Source organism: Mytilus californianus, unplaced genomic scaffold (assembly GCF_021869535.1).
Source record: "Mytilus californianus isolate M0D057914Y unplaced genomic scaffold, xbMytCali1.0.p SCAF_7, whole genome shotgun sequence".
NCBI lineage: Eukaryota > Metazoa > Mollusca > Bivalvia > Mytilida > Mytilidae > Mytilus > Mytilus californianus.
This window is the reverse complement of record NW_026262723.1, coordinates 85096152-85118054: the sequence shown is the minus strand read 5'-3', so window position 1 is coordinate 85118054 and position 21903 is coordinate 85096152. Positions and strand designations below refer to the sequence as shown.

Here is a 21903-nt window from a genome sequence, read left to right as displayed (position 1 = left end):
TCAGCAATTTTTATACGACCGCAAAAACATTTTTGTGGTCGTATATTGGTATGACGTTGGCGTCGTCATCTTCGTCCGGCGTCGTCGTATGAAGACACATTAGTTTTCGCACTCTAACTTTAGTTTAAGTGAATGGATCTCAATGATTTTGGGGGTTATGGTACCAACAGTTAAGGAATTAGGGGCCAAAAATAAGCATTTTTGTAACTTCCACACATAACTTGTGTGTAAGTGTATGGATCTTTATGAAATTGTACTGCAAGGTTCCATATCACAAAGGGAAAGCTGGAATTGAGTTTGGGGGTAATTGCCCTAAACGTTTAGGAATTTTGGGGGTTATGGTACCAACAGTTAAGGAATAAGGGGCCAAAAAAACAAGCATTTTTCTAGTTTCCAGACAATAACTTGTGTTGTGTTCAAGTGTATGGATCTCTCTGAAATTGTACTGCAAGGTACCATACCACAAAGGGAAGGCTGGGATTGAGTTTGGGGGTGATGAATCATAAGGGGGTTCAAAAAATTTGGGGGGGGGATTTTTTTTTCTGTTTTTTTTCTTTAAAATTTTCCATTTTAAATTGGTTATTTCTGATTACCGGTAATATATAAAAGCAAATAATAATGATATGGTTTGAATAGGTAAATTTAATAAATTTTTTAGTTCTTAGACCACTTTCATTCTGTGTCAGAAACCTATGCTGTGTCAAATATTTAATTACAATCCAAATTCAGTGCTGTATCAAGCTTGAATGTTGTGTCCATACTTGCCCCAACTGTTCAGGGTTCGACCTCTGCGTTCGTATCAAGCTGCGCCCCAGCGGAGCATTTTATTCTATTTGTAAACAAGCATAACTCTAGAACGGTTGTGTATAAGTTTTATAACATTTGGTTGAGACAAACTAAAAAATTCAGCAATTTTTATGCTTATAAAGGGACATAACTCAAGAATGGTAAAAGTGTCGACACCAAATTTCGTACTTAATCTGTATTATGTAGTAATAAGCATTGTGTATAAGTTTCATAACATTTGGTTGAGGTAAACTAAAGATAAAAAACGGAAACAAAAAATTTGTACTTGATCTTGGTTTTGTGGTAATGAATATTGTGCAATCTTTCGATTTATAAAGGGGCATAACTCAATAATGGTTAAAGTGACACTACCCAAATTCAACTTGATCTGTGTTTTATCAGTGGAAGTCAAAATTGAACATTGCATTGTATAAAGCATTGATTGTAGTTGATTCAACTATAATCATGAACAAAGGAAGATAACTCTGATTTTAAAAATTACTTGATATTTAGAAGAAAATTAAAATTTTGCAATTTTTCCATTTATAGAGGGCATAACTCTAAAACGGTTAAAGTGACGCCACCAAAATTCAAACTTGATCTGTGTTTTGTGATAATTAGCATTGTGTATAAGTTTTATAACATTTGGTTAAGGCAAACTCAAGTTAGAGAACGGAAACCAATTTTAGCTAGGTATCAAATGAACTGTAGGCACAAATTGCAGCAGGGGGCTTCAGGGGATGATAAAGGTCCCCAGCAGGTCCATGGCAGCACCCTGGAAAGAGGTTCAGATGAAAAATGGTTTTCAGCATCTGCATTTGTTTTATTATATTTCAGGCACTGTAATGGGTACAAAAGTTGCATCTACATATGCCAATGGGATACCTAGAGATTCAGGTGTATCGGAGATCATAACAAAAATGTTGACATTTATTTTATAAATTTTTGATGGAAAATTGGAAAAGATACTTAGATGACTGATTTATTTTTATGGAATAACAGCTTAGATATGTTAATGGAATTCAAAGATTTGCTCAATGAAATAAACAAGAACATTCAATTTACTATGGAATACAATAGTAACAAATAACCATTTTAGACATTCTTATCTTAAAGAACGGAACAAACATAGAAACCGATATTTTCTATTAAACAACTGATTCCAAACAATATCTACTTTTTAAATCATGTCATCCTAAACAGAGTAAATATATCATATAACCTAGATAAACGCATATGTACAATCATTTCAAATCCAGAAGTAAGGGATACAAGGTTAAATGAATTAAGATACATGCTTTTAGACTGAAAAATATCTGAAGAGAATAATTGATGACAGTATAACAAGAGCCAAATCTTTTAGCTTACAGGAATGGAGAAAAACTTTTAATCACATTCAAAAGAAAACTTTTACCGTACATTTCAACTCATAATCCCAGAAATAATGAAGCGTTCAATACAGTACATAATAATTTACCATTTATACATAGCGATCAGAGGATGTTGAAATTATTTAATTCCCATAAAGTACTTAAAAGCAAACTGCAACAGAAATTGTTGAAAAAGTTGCTGACACGCGCCACATTCAAAACTGAAAATAGTCAACCAAAGGTACAATAAAATGCTTCGCTGAACGCAGCTTGATACGACCGCAGAGGTCGAACCCTGAACAGTTGGGGCAAGTATGGACACAACATTCAAGCTTGATACAGCTCTGAATTTGGATTGTGATTAAATATTTGACACAGCATAGGTTTCTGACACAGAAAGAATGTGGTCTAAGAACTTCAATTTTTTTAATTTACCTATTATGGTCCAATGTCCAAAATCAAAATACATGGTTAGATTCAGCATATCAAAGAACCCCATATATTCAATTTTTGTTGAAATCAAACAAAGTTTAATTTTGGACCCCAACTTGGACAAACTTGAAAACTGGTCCCATAATCAAAAATCTAAACACATGTTTAGATTCAGCATATCAAAGTACCCCAAGAATTCAATTTTTATTAAAATCAAACTAAGTTTAATTTTGGACCCTTTGGACCTTAATGTAGACCAATTTAAAAAACGGGACCCAAAATTAAAAATCTAAATACACGGTTAGATTTGGCATATCAAAGAACCCCAATAATTAAATTTTTGATGAAATCAAACAAAGTTTAATTTTGGACCCTTTTGACCTCAATATGAACCAATTTGATAGCGGGCCCACAAATAAAAAATCTAAATACATGGTAAGATTCAGAATATCAAAGAACCCCATATATTCAATTTTTGTTGAAATCAAACAAAGTTTAATTTTGGACCCCAATTTGGACCAACTTGAAAACTGGGCCAAAAATCTAAAATCTAAATACATGTTTAGATTCAGCATATCAAAGAACCCCATATATTCAATTTTTGTTGAAATCAAACAAAGTTTAATTTTGGACCCCAACTTGGACCAACTTGAAAACTGGGGCCATAATCAAAATTCTAAACACATGTTTAGATTCAGCATATCAAAGAACCCCAAGAATTCAATTTTTGTTAAAATCAAACTAAGTTTAATTTTGGACCCTTTGGACCCTTTGGACCTTAATGTAGACCAATTTAAAAACGGGACCCAAAATTCAAATCTAAATACACGGTTAGATTTGGCATATCAAAGAACCCCAATAATTCAATTTTTGATGAAATCAAACAAAGTTTAATTTTGGACCCTTTTGACCTCAATATGAACCAATTTGATAGCGGGTCCACAAATAAAAAATCTAAATACATGGTTAGATTCAGCATATCAAAGAACCCCAAGAATTCAATTTTTGATGAAATCAAACAAAGTTTAATTTTGGACCCTTTTGACCTCAATGTGGACAAAGTTGATAACGGGGCCCAAAAATCAAAAATCTAAATACATGGTTAGATTCAGCATATCAAAGAACCCCATATATTCAATTTTTGTTGAAATCAAACAAAGTTTAATTTTGGACCCCGATTTGGACCAACTTGAAAACTGGGCCCATAATCAAGAATCTAAATACACGGTTAGATTCGGCATATCAAAGAACCCCAATAATTCAATTTTTGTTAAAATCACACTAAGTTTAATTTTGGACCCTTTTGACCTTAATGTAGACCAATTTAAAAACGGGGCCCAAAATCCAAAAACTTAATACACGGTTAGATTCAGCATATTAAAGAACCCCAAGAATTCAAGAATAAAACCCCATTGAAATTGATCAAGAAATAAGCAATTTATACGAAGTATCTTCTTTTGCACAATACTGTGCAATTGAATATTTCTTGCTATTGTGCAATACTGTACAATTGACAATTTCTTGCTATTGCGCAATATTGTGCTATTGGATATTTCTTGCTATTGCGCAATACTGTGCAATTGAAGATTTCTTGCTATTGCGCAATACTGTGCAATTGAAGATTTCTTGCAATTGTGCAATACTGTGCAATTGAAAATTTCTTGCTATTGCACAATACTTATTATATAATAATTTACACATCCTGTTTGGTGTGTAACTCCTACCATATCATTATTATTTGCTTTTAAATATTAATCAGAAATAACCAACTTAAAATGGAAAATTTTAAAAGAAAAAAAAAAGGAAAAAAAGAAAAAAAAAGAAAAAAAAAAATCCCCCCCCCCCCAAATTTTTTGAACCCCCTTATGATTCATCACCCCTAAACTCAATCACAGCCTTCCCTTTGTGGTATGGTACCTTGCAGTACAATTTCAGAGAGATCCATACACTTGAACACAAGTTATTGTCTGGAAACTAGAAAAATGCTTATTTTTGGCCCCTTTTTGGCCCCCAATTCCTAAACGTTTCAGGCAATTACCCCCAAACTCAATTCAAGCTTTCCCTTTGTGATATGGAACCTTGTAGTACAATTTCAGAAATATCCAAACACTTACACACAAGTTATTGTCATGAAACTAGAAAAATTCTTGTTTTTTGCCCCTTTTTTGGCCCCTAATTCCTAAAATTTTGAGGCAATTACCCCCAAAATCAATTACAGCCTTCCCTTTGTGATATGGAACCTTGTGGTACAATGTCAGAGAGATCCATACACTTACACACAAGTTATTGTCTGGAATTACAAAAATGCTTATTTTTGGCCCCTTTTTGGCCCCTAATTCCTTAACTGTTGGTACCATAACCCCCAAAATCAATCCCAACCTTCCTTTCGTGGTATTGAACCTTATGGTAAAATTTCATGGAGATCCATTCACTTAAACTAAAGTAAGAGTGCGAAAACCAATGTGTCTTCGGACGACGCCGGACGACGCCAGACGACGACGACGACGACGACGACAACGACGACGACGACGACGACGACGCCAACGTCATACCAATATACGACCAAAAAATTTTCAATTTTTGCGGTCGTATAAAAATGTGGACGACCAAATTGTGAATCTTGTTTGTACTTATCCGAAGGAACAGAATTCATTTTTAAATTCGGACACATTTTTAAAATCAAGAACATATTTACATGTGCATCTGAAAACCTTTTATATATATATCATAACTTGCAGTGGTTTTCAAGAAAAAAATATTGGACAAACCGGCAACACCATTAGAAAAGGAATGACAGTACATAGACATCGAGTCCCAAGTACAAGAAAAATACCACTTAGCGAACGTATTGATTTATGTGCTAGATCAAATCATCCAAATTTCTTTATTTTTCCATTTTATCAGTGTTCAGATAAAGCAACGAAACTAATGAGAATTAATAAAGAAAATTATTTCATTAAGAAATACCGTCCAAAATTAAATCAATAAAATAAGAATCCAGAAGGCGTTTCTATATTGTTACTTTCACTTTCGTTTTAAGTATATACATTGTACTATATTATGACATTCAGGATTTAATAATGTTTTTAGTTTTCTCGCTTGAATTGTTTTACATTTGCCATTTCGGGGCCTTTTATAGATGACTATGTGGTATGGGTTTTGCTCATTGTTGAAGGTTGTACGGTGACCTATAGTTGTTAACTTCTATGTCATTTGGTCTCTGGTGGAGAGTTGTCTCATTGGCAATCATTCCACATATTCTTATTTTTATATGTCACAGGTTTTACATACAACTTTGGCTCATTGAACTATAACTGAAAATAGAAAAAATAATGTATTTATTTTTTTTATTTTATGAAATATTACTAAACGAATTCTTTCAAAATAAATTAACATTTGTATAAAAAGCACATAAAATCAATGAAAAACAGTCAATTTTTTCTTAAAATGATAAAATCTCCAATTATTGTAACATAGATTTTTCGTAAAAATAGATATTTTGTTGATATGTCAATAAGGGAGGTCTACACCCCTTACATCTTATAAGTTTGTTTAAGGAATGACTGTAATATTTTTTCTGTCTATGAAGAAATAACCTCAAAAATGTGGTGCACACTGAATAACCCGTGTAGCGGGTTATTTAAAAGTGTGCACCACATTTCTGAGGTTATTTCGAATAGACAGAAAAAATATTACAGTCATTCCTTATAATTTAATTCTAAATTCAATTTTAAGGAGTAGATCGTGAAAAAACGTTGATGATGTCACAGTCACATGACAAAATTATGTCTATGAGCTGATAAACAAAACACTTTCAGCCAATCAGAAGACGTGTTACATCCAAAATTAAATTATTAATAAAGGTAGCAAACTTTCTCCTTGGGACCAGTAATGCTGAACTATCATATCTAGATCTACATACATTGTATATCTCTTTAAAAAATACAAATTGAATGACTATAAGTTGAATACTTACATATTTGAAATACAAAAGTATGATTTATATCTTTGTCTGGCTTGACAGAGTCAATAAACTGCTTCGCTGAGTGCGGCTAGATACGCCCGCAGAGGTCCAACCCTGAACAGTTGGGGCAAAAATGGACACAATATTCAAGCTTGATTCAGGTCTGAATTTGGATTGTAATTAAATATTTGACATATTATAGGTTTCTGAATAAATGTAGTCAAAGAACTTGAAATTGGTTATATGAATTGAATTTATATTCAATTAAAGATTTCTTGCTGTTGTGCAATACTTAGTAAATCTGTTGTCAGACTATAAACAAATAAAGTTCAATTAATTCTCAATGTCATATTAGAAATTTATGAATATAAAAAGGGAGCTTACATCAATAGATATAAACAATTCACCAAAGTTTCATGAGAATTGGTGACAGCATTTTTGAGTTATTGTCCGAAAACTGGAAAATCACCCCTTTTTTTAATGAATAAAACCCCATAACTCAGAAATGTAAAATGTAAAATTTATAAAATTCTAAAGGGAGCTTACATCAATATATACAAACAATTCACAAAAGTTTCATAAGAATTGCTGAAAGCATTTTTGAGTTTTTGTCCGAAAACTAGAAAATCCCCCCTTTTTTTATGAATAAAACCCTGTAACTCGGAAACGTAAAATCTAAAATTTATAAAAATGGAAAGGGAGCTCATGTCAATAGATATAAACAATTCACCACACTTTCTTGCAAGTTGGTGAAAGCATTCTTGACTTATTGTCCGAAAACTGGAAAATCCCCCTTTTTTTAATCAATAAAACCCCCTAACTCTGAAACGTAAAATCTAAATTTTATAAAAAACGAAAGGGAGCTCAGGTCAATAGATATTAACAATTCACCAAAGTTTTATGCAAATTGGTTAAAGCATTTTTGAGTTAATGTCTGACATGTTGACGACGGACAGACGGACGGACGGACGGACGGACGGACGGACGGACAGACAGACAACGGTATACCATAATACATCCTGTAAACGGGCGTATAAAAAGACAGACTTGGATATGCTATTTCTGGCAGAGGCATCAACAACTTGTTTAATTTTGTGATTAGGTTAGTTTAACAAGAACCACTTTTGGTAAACAATGATATTCAGTATGCAGTTGTATAAGCACTGACACATCTCATTTCTATGGAGATTTTTCAGCCCTGCCCTCAGTCTACTGACTGAATCTTTTGCATAGTTTGCATGTTAAAGTTTGTGATTAGTTCATTCTAAGGGGAACCACATTTCATTTCATTGGAAATTGTTTGGTCCCTCCCCCTTAGTTATGGTCTATTGACTTAAAATCTTGAAGACTTTTTCAAAGTTTACATTTTAAAATTTGTAATTACTAGTAGGTCAGTTTAAGGGGAAGCACATTTGATAAGTGAATGACATTTGGTACGCAGTTGTATAAGAATTGGCACATCTTATTTCCAATAAGATTATTTGGCCCTGCCCCCTCAGTCCTTGTCTATTGACTTTGAATCTTTTGCATAGTTCATATGGTAAAGTTTGCAATTAGGTCAGTTTATGGGGAATCACTTATGGTAAGTGATGTCAGTGATATTTAGAATGCAGCTATATCAGCATTGGCATATCTTATTTCCACCAAAATAATTTGGCCTTGTACCTTCAGTCATCATGGTCATTGATTCATTGACATATATTTTTTTTGGCATGTAATTTTGACATTCTCATTTTACTATCAAATTACATAAATAGGGAGACATATCTCTGTGTCCAGAGTTTATTTGCATGGTTTCAATTATTATTTACAAGCATGTAGGACCCAAACTGACGACAGGCTTATTCTTTTGATGAACACATTAAAAACTTTTATGTACAAAGTATTAAAATACAATAAGCAATCATAATAAAATACTACAATGTAATCTCTTATAAAATAAAATTAGCTAGCAGTTCTTTGATATTAAAAAGTAATTTAGGAGTGGGAAACCTGGTACCAATGATATATAGATAATTGTAATAGTCAATAGAGTCATGTTTGTTCCAGGTGCAACGAATTGTCATCAAATAAATAGATAATTAATCTATACTGGTCGAGTATCAGTAACCGTCAGAAATTTAGGTTTTTCTCAAATAATTTTTACCACCAGGAACTTTTTATGGAAACATTCTTTTAACATAAAAAGGATTTAACATTTAGAATTTACATTTAATCAAGACAATAATGTTATTTTTTGCTTTTGTGTAGCAAGAAGAGACAAAGGTATGTCAACTGAATCTAATATATTGTCATTCTGACCATTATATGGAAGGTCTCCTTCCTGATCTGAATGCAAACTTTATGTCACTTGAAATCAACCACTTACAGTGTATTCAAGAGACGCATAGATTTTAATATTGAAAATTATAAATCTTAAAGAATTCTTTTGATTGATTGATTGGTGTTTAACGCCACTTTCAGCACTATTGTGCTATTTCATAGTGGTCAGTGTTTGTTGATGGAGGAAATCGGAGTGCCCTGAAGAGAACCACCAACCTTCGGTAGGAAAACTGAAAATCCTAGTCAATTAAGATTTTGAGTCGAGTGCACCTGCCACATGCTGGATTCAAACTCACAACCTCAGTTTTGACAAGCTAGTGAAGCAGTGGTTCAACTTCTTAGACCACTCGGCCACAGAGACCCCTAGAATTCTTTTTAAAGACCATGCATATTCTAAAGCAAGGTTACATATTGTCTGAAAACAGTTTTTAAAATCTAGGACATCATGAAACAATGACGTCACGTCACCACATGTGAATCTTCCCACAACACGCTTAAGTTACAGGATTTCCTGTAGTTGGTGATCGCAATACTGGTATACAATTTTGTACCAGTACTGTCTTCCAGTATTGTACCAGTATTGTGGTTTTTTTTAAATAAACAATACATATAAGTTATTAATCTTTTATTAAAGGTGTCACATGATGTAATTAATATATGACATGACAATTTTATAAGACCATACAAACAGTTTAGCTATAGGAGATCCAAGTTACAGAATAATCAACATTTCCCTATATCTTAATCGGATCACAAAACTGAATTTTTACAAATTAAGTAACAATATTTGTCTGAAGATATCAAGTCTGATGGCTTCAGACCACAATTAATTCCCGTTGTTCGTGGTCTAGGAATATAGCTCCTTCCCAAGTATTATATGGGGTATTTCTTCCGAAGTATTATGACTACTGTTTTCTTTGAAAAGTTTACTATTAAAGTGGTCCTATCAGTTGCATATATATTGAACATACCTGCCAACCTCTGAAACCTTCAAAGAGGGAGATCTCCCTCTCAGCTATGACAGCTGAGGGGGAGATTTTGGGCGACCGACACTTTCAAGTGAAATATATGACGTGTTTATTTATTCATTTACGAAACACATATAAGAGTTAATAGATATACATTTTGTACTTTGTTTCTTTAGATATCGTTATATCCTACAGAAGCTGTGTTCTTTGTTTCTTTCCTATTTCATCATCTCTGACACTTGAATCTCATCAGGACAACTTTTCACCCCAGATACCTCTGTTATTAGAGAGCAATCATGTTGTCACAGATGGTGCATTATGTTTGTCTTAAGGCATACAAAATCTGTTAATTGCCATCCTTTTATGATTCTTTGTTTAATTTGTATTTAGTTTATATTGTTTTATCAATTCACATTATTTTAAGAAGGGTAACTTAAAACAGGATTAAACAGGGGAAGTAACCCGAAATTTCTCTGACATTCTGACCCAATCTAATACTTCGTCGTGCAGTGAGCCAGGACCCCAGGCTACTTTAAAGTGTTTTTAATAACACAAAGCTTGAAGCAAAAGTCGTTAATGATCGTTAATTAGTACTATGTTTGACACCCAAGCTGTCAAGTGAGGCCATTTAATTTCACATGGTCTGTGATTACAGGTAAAAACAACCCTCATCAGTGACACAAAAACGTAATTAATGTTGACTTGTCATTCAAGGTTAAGATATCCAAAAGCGGGAGATTCTTTACTCCCGCGCGGGAGGGTACCGGCAAGCGGGAGATTTCCTGAATTTAGCCATTTGAGCGTGAGTCTCCCGCTCAAAACGGGAGGGTTGGCAGGTATGATTGAAGTAAGTAAAACATGTGGGAAAAATTTATTGTTGAAAGTGAAAGTAGTGATTTGGCCAAAATGAAAGTAGGGTAGAAATTAGCCTTCAGCATTTATTCGATTCAAATTCTACCATTGGCATGTAAATAGGGCTCTCAAAAGAAAAAGCAGAGATGGATTGTCCTGGGACAAGCATAATAATAGTTGAATAATAATGGTCTATAAGCAGTTAAATTTATTACATGTTTAGACTGGTATAATTTTTTTAATTCAAATTGACTTTTACAAAGAAATGCATTGTAACCAATGGAAAAAATAATTGTGGCCTGAGGCCTGATAATTTTATGCAACGCATCCATTATTGAATAAAACGGCAGGTGAAGGCAACTGATGGTCACTGTTCCTTGACCAGTACAGAGACATATAAAGCATTGTATTATAGATCTCTGACCAGTAAAAACTTATTAACATATATATGAGGTTCACTTGTTGTCAAGTATCGAGTTGCGAGTTACAAAAGCCGAGTTGCGAGTTAAGAAAGTCGAGTTGCGAGTTACGAAGGTAGAGTTGCGAGTTACAAAGGTCGAGTTGCGAGTTACTAAGGTCGAGTTGTGAGTTAAGAAGGTCGAGTTGGGAGTTACTAAAGTCGAGTTGCAAGTTACAAAAGTCGAGTTGTGAGTTACAAAATTAGATTTGCGTGAAAATGGGGAAAACTATTTTAATTTTTTGGTGTACCGGTACCTCTTTAACATTTTTGAATTATGATTGCTTATAGAATTGTATACAGTATTGTTGATTCTTTTTGTTGTTTGGACTTCATCTGAGTCTGGTGTAAAAAAAATATGAATGGATTGCTTACATAATCACTACGCAAAGTATGGTTATTTTCTGAAGAAACAGATAGCCGTTTGAAATACAGCGGATGGCTTGTAGTTTAATTATTATTAAATTTCATAGCTAGCACTGTAATATTAAACGTAAAGATAGATAGCAACTAAACTATAGTACATATACAATGTATGTAAAAGACCCCTTCTGCAGATTTCGTTAAGAGTGGGCTCTTTGGGGCAGCTGCAGAGGAAATATTTGTTAGGGACCCCAAAATATATTCTTTGGCAGTGACACTCAAAATTGTGGACTACTCAGTATATAATAAACATTTTATATATAATGAACAATGGCTATCTAATTCATTTTTTGGGGGTGCATGTGTCCTTTAAGGATACATTTTTTTCAAATATTTCTAGAAATAAAAACACCAAATGTGTTTTTTGTTTTCATTAAAATCCGAACAATTTATTAGAAACTTAATGTCAATATATATATTTTCTCCTAATTTTCAGTGGAAATAATCTTTAAATTTATTCACATCCATTCTAGACAATATTCCCAGCTGATATCTGAAACTACAACATTTGTATCAAGGCTGCATGCAGGTAAAAAAATGACAGACAAGGCTTCCGTGCTCATACAGTAAAAACACACGCAATAAACATTCCTTAAAACTGTTCCTTAATTTTTTGTAACAGCGGTATAGCTTATTGTGGAATAATGTCTTTTCAAATTAAAAAAAAATCCATTTTATGATCTCCTATGCCAGGAAGTTACCATAATGCCATAGAAAGACATCTATAGCATGCTTATTTTTGCGTTGTAGTATTCAGATATACATACATTGAACAACTCGATTATTAACTATTTGATATATATATACCATCTCCGCATGGGGTTGAATCACAAAGTTAACAAAGTTCAAAATTATCTAATTTATCACATAAAGCACATAGCATAACACATTTCTGACTAATTCATGAGATATTTTCATAAGTTAAATGTGCAATAGTGCCTATATCACCCTAAACCTTTGCGAAAGACGAAGAGTTAGCACTTGGTATGCTAATGAATATCCTTTATTCAAGCGTCACTGATGGGTCTTGTATAGACGAAACGCCCGTCTGGCGTAGAAAATATTATTAGCCTGGTACCTTTGATAAGTATTTACTTTAGGCCTAAAACAGTGCTATATTCTGTGTAATTTACAAGTATATTTCATTTGTCTACATGATTTATTTTCTTATGCTTGATTTGTTCAGTACGGTATACATTTGTCTTATATCTACAGTATATCCTGTTTTATTTTAGAAAATGAACAATGTCGCTCTCATGAAAGAAATTTAAGTGTGCGTGACTTTGCAACATATAGACTCTTATAAATAAGTATCACATAACTCTTTCAAATCCTGCAATCCAAAAATTGGAACCCTTCCTCATGCAGTGTATAACTAAGGTACATGTACATGCTTTGTTTATTAAATGTGAAGTAAACCTGAAAATTCTGTTTCAAAAATCAGACGACACAACTGTTTATATATATATATAATTCTTAAGAAATTAGAGAAACATAATATTTTACGAACTTGCAACTCAACCTTTGTAACTCGCAACTCGAATTTCGTAACTCGCAACTCGACCTTCGTAACTCGACCTTTGTAACTCGCAACTCGACTTTCGTAACTCACAACTAGACCATCTTAACTCAACACTCGATTTTCTTAACTTGCAACTCGATGATAAGAAACCATCCATATATATGATCATATATAGGCTTGCAGGATAGAAAATTTAATAAGCTAATGCTAAACTGTTTGTATGGTTGAATACTGTTTTCCTCATCTCCCTGAAAAATATAAGTTGGAACGAATCGTCCAGATATACCATGTCCTATGCCATAGCCTATGCCTATGGGCAAATGTGCAAATGTGGATGATCTATTTTGAATTTTGATTTGCAAAAGTAAATAATGTTGTGCATGTGCTTACGTATAAACTTTAAGCAATGGCCTTTGAAATTGGTATGATGACAGAGCACTGGTGTTTATAAAATCTTATAACATCTATCAGGGGAAATCATAGCATCTATGGTTTCTTCGTCCCAAACGGTATCCGACTTATTTATTACATAGTTTAAAAACGTCAACTCGATTGAGATCACAGGTAACAGGAAGTTGTTAGTTGTCACACCGAAAAGAAAGAGAGAAAATATTCATTCTACACCCGAGTCTCACGTGCTAACAAGAACACCTGTACATTTGTTCTAAGTAGTCAACTAGACGAATACAGTATATTTCTCCGTAAAAACAGTGTCGCAGTTTTGCTGGTATATGCAAATTCATGAATCCGGGTCCGTTCGACCACAATCAAATTATTTCGTCCCCTGTTCCGGTTGGCCCATATGCACTTTTTTCTATCCATGGGGAGATACTTAAATTATATATAGATATTCGACCTTCCAATGGATAGAAACAAGTGCCTGTTGGTTCGCCCTGTTGAATATACACTTTGATTCCTGGACAATTCGATAACTTTCCTGTAAATTTTCTATGTCACCAGTGGTCACAATTATATATGTTATTATGTCACAATAAGAATTGATTATTCGATGACATCAGAGACATATAATACAAGAGATTCGCAACTCGGCGAAATCCCGTAATAACACGCGGCCACTAGTTCAACCTCGCGAGATCTCCTTAGGTAATAAAGTCATTAAGGTTCATCATAACAAATGGACAAATATGGCCGTATTTTCACCTAAAAAACTACTCTGTGTACAGACTTACCTGTGCAGTTTGGAAAATTTTAAGGCCTGGCATCCACTAGATATATAAAAGTTAAATCTATTTTGCATATCAGAAAGATAAAATCTTTTTTTGAATATGATGGGCATTTTTTTCCCTTCCTGCAGAAGGTGTAAAAATAAACAAACACCTGAATTGCATTTGATACTGTCCACTCAGTTACTACCTTTAACTCACCTATAGATGTGTAGATATCTATTGTCCATGCCAATCAAGGACAATCAATACAATACAAATCAGTTGTTACCTGAGATGGAGCATCTCAAAGTTATATCCCAACTTGGTTTATTTTTACACCTTCAGCAGGAACGGAAAAAAAATGCCCATCATAATCCAAAAAAGATTTTATATTTCTGATATGCAAAATAAATTTAACTTTTATACATCTAGTGGATGCCAGGCCTTAAAACTTTCCAAACTGCACAGGTAAGCCTGTACACAGAGTAGTTTTTTAGGTGAAAATACGGCCATATTTGTCCATTTGTTATGATGAACCTTAATAAAAGTATTAAAAGTTCTCGAAGTAAGGACGAATGTTTAAGCATAACATAAACTGTTTCAGTGTTAAATTTATCATAATTAATTAAATAATTTGAGTACATATATAATTATTTATTTTAATGTAATTTTGATTTTAGATTTGTATTATTGAAAAAGAGACATAATTTGATAATGTATTAAAAAACTGATATTAAATAATTAACACTTGATAAATTGTGTTAGAGTTCATTTTATTTGATAGTTACATAATCGGTTTCTATTGAATATACACCTGTCTCGGAGACATAATTTCACAGTGTGACATGTATATTAGGTTTGAATTATTCGATGACCAGGTAAATCACGAACATGTTATAAATAATGAGTTTTAATTGACACCTTGTAAACAAGAAGTTGTCACACCACAGGTGTCCACACTCTTTCCAAAAATACAAGTCACAAAATGTAAAATTAATTAATGTGGAAAAAAACTTAATTTATTTGTTAATTAGTTGTTAATCATGATAGGCTTTGTTTTTTATTCTTGATATTTATAAATTATAAAAAATTTATTTATTTTTATATCCATCATTTATTGGGCTTGCATTGGGTTTTTCCTGTAGGATTGCCGGTAAATGTTTGATTTCTAAGTGTTGTTTGACAGTTTCATCATAGGCTTGCATTGAGTTGTTTTTTAAATGATTGTCGGTAAATTTATGGTTTCGTCATGTTTGAAGTGTGTATTGAGAATTAATATTTAAGAAAATTACAATTAATTTCTCACTTAAATAAAGCTTCATTCATTTGCACGCAATATGGAAAATTCCGATTTTATTTCGTGGGATGACAATCTTAATAGTTACGACTTAGATATACTCCTAGTTGAATAAACTGATAACGAACTCTTTGTTGATAGTGAAAAGGACGAAAACATAAGCGAGATACCCACCAACAAAAACAATTGACAATACTGCATACATAGATGGATATGTGTGTCCTCGAAGCAACAAAAAATCTATAAAAAACACAACATTGAAGTGGGAGCCGATGTCATACATCAAAGCAACACGGAAGACACTATTTTAAAAGTATTTTATAACCTTATTTCCACGAGACAATCATTTGTAGTGGTTTTTGTCTTTTAATCATTTGTAGTGGTTTTTTGTCTCTTTATTCTGGGGCAAAGAGATGGCAGTTTAAAAGTAAGATTGTTTATGTGTATACATATACAAATCCTTGGTGTAAATAAAATATTTTATTATCATAATATATATAAGAAAAATAATATAAGATAATGACGGTTTCAATTCATCACTTTTACAAGCGCTTTCACTGCTTTCACAGATCTGTGAAAGCAGTGAAAGCGCTAGTAAAAGTGATGAATTGAAACCGTCATTATCTTATATTATTTTTCTTATATGTTACCAGCATACAGATTCTATTTGACTTTTCTTTATATATATATATTCAATTTAGACTTGTTTATATTTTTTCGTTTGGGCTTGTATTATATTTGCCTTCGGGTTTATATGATCCGTTCATCCTAATTTGACTCCTCAAAATTCGAGAGTCTATCCTAAATTGAGGTAAATTACACGGCCTTCCAAATACTGTTTAGATTCCTAACATCACTGAAGAGACATTAATTGTCGAAATCCGGATATGGTGTACAAAAATCTTTGCACCTTTGTTTGCGGTATACCATCTTTGCCGCAAGTTTATTGTTTTCTGTTTGGTATTAAATTTTTAATTAAGATCCATTTATTACACCTTGTGATCCGTTTATTTGGCAATCGCCAATGGCAGTCAGCAGGGTTTAAGAACATTTGTTATTCGACCTGTTAGTCAAATGCGTTTTGTTAAAATATACTTTTTCACTTTTTTGGTCTTTTGGAAAATGTTGTTTGTGCTGTATTTAGACCCCTCTAACAAGAAATTTGTTTTTGCATGCACACGTATAAAAATTGCGGTTTTTATCCAACGCAATCATAGGTTTAAACGTTGTTTTCAATTTAGACTTGTTTATATATATATATATATATATATCTTTTGCAGTCACCATTGAAATGTCCTCAATACGATTTTAGTTTAAAAATGAATTAGGTTCATGTTTTGAATGAGAAGCGTAGTCTGAAACGACAACAGATGCATGAAGCTCATTCATAATATTACGGCCAGCAGAAGGTTTCCTTTACTAGGAAAATTTTACTCCTTTTGTAAATTTACTCCATTCGTTCATCTTTGGCACCCTAAAAAGAAGGAAAAAAAATGACTTCAGAATAGGAGAAAATAAACAACTTTGCCATAAACAGAATGAAAAATGAATAAATTGTCTAACAAAATGCAGGCTATAAATTTCATAGTGCACAAAAATGAAGGACTGATTTAAGGAAATTTGTCCATGAACAATTTCAATATTTAGCCAGTTTAATAAAAAAAAAAATTGGGAGTAATATATATCCCCATAATATTTCTAGTTTTGACGAAACAGATTGATAAAATTAGCAAAGCTGGCTTTGTGTATGAATAACAAAATAATAGTCACCTTTGTTGATATTTTTAGAAATAACTGTTGGATCAAATTTTACGAAACTGGTCTTATTTTCACGACATAACATCTGAGAGTAATATAGCCCCATATAATTGAATATTTATTCGCACATTTCCAAGTATTACGAGATAAAATGATAGTACCAGCACAGCTGGCTTCGGGTATCAATAAGAAAAAATCACCACATTTGTTGATAATTTTGAAGAAAAAAAAACACTATTGGATCAAATTTTACGAAAAAAGTCTTATTTTCACGAAACAACATTTGGGAGTATTATTGCCCCATAAAATTATATATTTATTAGCATATTTCCAAGTTTTAAGAAAAAAGTTGGGAGATCAAATGGTTTCTACGGCAATAGGTGAAGTAAAATGGGCCGAGTTTTAACTTTGTTTGTATTTGATTAATCTCATCATTAGAACACATTTTATCAATAACAAATTATTAGAATTAGTTTTTTGTAACTTTTAAATATACTTGCATGCTTTAGCTGTGAAAGGTATCGACATTATCCATTAGAAAAATCGTGAGGCGTAGAACCTTTTTCACAACAATAGCGAGTTTTTACCCATAAATCCATCGGATTAATCGGTTTTCCGGTGGCCACGTCATTTCATTGGCTGTTATATAGACTCTACTAGAGTTGCGAATCTCTTGTATTATATGTCTCTGATGACATCATTTACACGGATTGACCTCGGGTCAACTGGTGTAACTCATTCATAAAAAACAAGTTGATATTGGTGTATAAACATGGGTATTAGGAGCTCGTATCATTAAGGATAAATCCTTGGTATCACAGGTATCATGGGTATTGGGTCCGATCGTGCCTAATACACGTTCGCACCCCACACGTTTTCCCCCTGGGTCCTTTCGCACCCTTTTTTTATTCAAAAACCTGATGAATTGTTAGATGTTTTTTAGATGTTTATATCAATATTAAAATATTTTTATTTTCATATTTTAAATTGTTTTAAATTGATTTGATGATTAGTTATTATATGTTAATTATGTATGATTACTGTTAATATGGTGTTTACACAGCTAAACTTGGTGTTATTGTTATGTGTTTGAAAATCGTGATTGTTGTTTTTACTAGCTTTGATTTGAATTTTGCATGTAGTTAGCATGTTTTAGCTTGGTACATGTATGAGTAAAAACAATGAAGATTCAAAATGTTATTGTTGTTGAGTTTGATAGCAGTTTGGTATCTTAACATTAAAAAAATATTCAACATAAAAAAACCTTTTTAGAAAGTCACTTTATTTTGAAATAATGAAAACAAAAATTTATAGCAATACACTAACCAAAACACAATTAAACAAATATTCAACACAAAAAACGTCACTTTATTTTGAAACAATGAAAAAATAACTTATTTATAGCAATACAAAAACCAAAACACGATTAAAAAATTATTCAACACAAAAATCGTTTTTAGAAAGTCACTTCATTTTGAAACAATGAACTAAAAAATATTTATAGAAATACACTACAATGTAACCAAAAAACAATTGAAAAATTATTTAACACAAAACCAATAAAAAGGGTGCGAACGTGTAGGGAACGAACGTGAAAGGGGGCGAACGTGCATGGGGGCGAACAGACACCGATTTGGTATCATGTGCATGGGGAACAGACACGGATTTGGTATCATAGATGCTTTTGGGTCTGAAATATGTGCCATGTATGCGTTCTACCTTTATTTTTTTGCGTATTTGTCTAATATCTTAATAACAAAAATAGATCGATGGAAACTTATATAAACAAAATTGATCAGCAAGACAAGATCTACAAATAAGTCAAGATGATAGAAATTGTTCAGCAACCCCTTATTGGAGTTATTGCTCTTTAATATCTATATTTGAGAATTTACATTTATGACACAGATACATTAAATCTTTCCAGATATTGTAATCAACTAGTTTCCTCCATTTTAAATCTGTTCAATAACTTCTAGATCTGACAACAACAAAATTTTGTTTTCCCAGCGTTTATATAGGGAATTCATAACTGTATCAACAAGAGGTCTTTGTGTTGTCCAGTTTTGATAAGGTGAACAATTGTAGACTTTTACATATAAACGACAACTCATATACTGATATCTATTACAGGTATAAATGAGTGCAAATCAAGAGAAAAATGTACTTCAACGCACCTTCAGTATGGATGAAGCCCGTGATTCTATCAAAGCAGTTGGTTCTGCTGTATTCTATGGCACTTGTTCTGTTTCCATGGCATTTATCAACAAAGCTTTGATGACAACTTACAAGTTTGACTTTCCTGTTTTCATCATGGTTGTGCAAATGGTTTTTACCATTTTTATATTAGAATTATTGAGCTGTTTACAACTTATTCAACTGCCGAAATACACTCTAAGTCGAGGAAAAACATTTGCATTACCAGCATTGTTTTATGCACTAAATTCTGTACTTGGTTTAACTGCTTTGAGTCATATGAATGTAGCGATGTATGGTGTACTTAAGAGATGTGTTCCTCTGGTTACCATGTTTTTGTCAGTTGTAATACTCAAACAGGGATTTCCATCTAAGAAGACTATTGCCAGTGTTATGTGTCTTACTACTGGATGTATTGTAGCAGGTAAATTATTATTATTATTGTAACCCTTGTTTCACATCTTACTACTGGATGTATTGTAGCAGGTAAATTATTATTATTGTAACCCTTGTTTCACATCTTACTACTGGATGTATTGTAGCAGGTAAATTATTATTATTGTAACCCTTGTTTCACATCTTACTACTGGATGTATTGTAGCAGGTAAATTATTATTATTGTAACCCTTGTTTCACATCTTACTACTGGATGTATTGTAGCAGGTAAATTATTATTATTGTAACCCTTGTTTCACATATGTAAATTACTAAGCTTAATCATATGATAACCAGGATATGTACAAAAAGAATTATCACCTGGTTCAAACACCAAAGTTTTGCTATTAATGCTTTAGTTTTGAAATAGTCTGTTTAACCATGTTACACATGTTTTACTCACAAAAGTCATGTGATAGCTTAGAAATCTATGTCATGTTTGGATCAATACAACATCGTCAGTATGTAATTTGTGATTATTATTTTTCAGGATATGGCGATTTGCAATTCAATTTAGCAGCTTATACTTGTGGAGGTCTAAGTAACCTGACCCAGTCATTGTATCTTCTCCTTGTCCAGAGATATATAGCAAAGGACATAACTACAGTCGAAACATTACAACTCAACAGTTTTAATACTCTACCATTCCTCCTGTTATATTCAATAATTAATAAGGAAATATTTGAAGCAGTACATTACGAAAGATTAGGAAATCCTTTATTTATTTTTGTTTTCTTTGCTGCAGTCTCTATGGGATGTTTGTTGAACTATTCATTATTTCTATGTACTAGCATGACATCAGCTCTGACAACAAGTGTTGTTGGTGGTATCAAGGCAATGTTACAGACATTGTTTGGTTTGTTTACATTTGGTGGCATCAGTCACAACATGGCCACATATGTAGGTATTGGTATGAACCTTAGTGGTGGCTTGTATTATATTTTTGCAAAATTCACAGAAGGAAAATCAAAACACAGATCTGAAGAAAGTTTGAAGAAAGTTATAAGTATATCTACAGCAGAAGATTTCAAGAAGTACTCCAATGGATCACTGAAAACTTCTGCAAGTACCACTAAATTGAAACCTATACCAGAACAGTCTGATAGTCATCAAAATGTGTAATTAAGTTCAAACCTAAATTGATATTTAAGATCATGAAATAACTGTTTATGTACAAAAATGTAATGTTAGTATCATACTGAAAAATATTTTTTCTACAAAATTGTTAATGAAATCCTTTTTCCCCTACAAATCGGGCAAAATTTATGAAATCCAGATAAAATTTATTTGACATCGCAAATCTGTATATGGGATTTAGCAAAGATCTACATTTTTTAACATACTTTTGAATCTCTTTATTATTTTGTGTATGTGATTTAAACATCACCTTTTTATTTGATTTATGTTTCTTTTTTATAATAATTCTTTGCACATGTACATGTACTTTGTTTTGCTTGGTAATCAATAACTTCATTGTACATGAACTTTGTTTTGCTTGGTAATCAATAACTTCATTGTACATGTACTTTGTTTTTTTTATAATCAATAACTTCATTGTACATGTACTTTGTTTTGCTTGGTAATCATTAACTTCATTGTACATGTACTTTGTTTTGCTTGGTAATCAATAACTTCATTGTACATGTACTTTGTTTTTTTTATAATCAATAACTTCATTGTACATGTACTTTGTTTTGCTTGGTAATCAATAACTTCATTGTACATGTACTTTGTTTTGCTTGGTAATCAATAACTTCATTGTACATGTACTTTGTTTTGCTTGGTAATCAATAACTTCATTGTATATGTACTTTGGTTTTTTTTATAATCAATAACTTCATTGTACATGTAATTTTATTTTGTTTGATAATCAATAACTTAATTGCATATGTACTTTGTTTTGTTTGATTATCAATAACTTCATTGTATATGTACTTTTACTTTGTTTAATAATT

General features: G+C 32.3%; 2 protein-coding genes across 2 annotated transcripts in view; one reads left to right on the top strand and one right to left on the bottom strand.

Moving 5' to 3' along the window:
• The window catches only part of LOC127707720 (phosphatidylinositol N-acetylglucosaminyltransferase subunit Q-like), a 29551-nt gene extending 15934 nt beyond the window's left edge, over positions 1 to 13617 (bottom strand). The window contains exon 1 of the mRNA XM_052212425.1: positions 13487 to 13617. The gene's annotated coding sequence lies outside the window, so the exon portion shown is untranslated. The remainder of the gene's footprint in view (positions 1 to 13486) is intronic.
• Positions 13618 to 13700: 83 nt separating this feature from the next.
• Positions 13701 to 21380, top strand: LOC127707727 (uncharacterized). The gene is made up of 3 exons (XM_052212434.1): positions 13701 to 13823; positions 19451 to 19937; positions 20439 to 21380. Exons 2-3 carry the CDS (start codon positions 19457 to 19459, stop codon positions 21068 to 21070), a joined length of 1113 nt encoding a protein of 370 aa, XP_052068394.1. The 5' UTR covers positions 13701 to 13823; positions 19451 to 19456; the 3' UTR covers positions 21071 to 21380.
• The last annotated feature ends 523 nt before the right edge of the window (positions 21381 to 21903 follow it).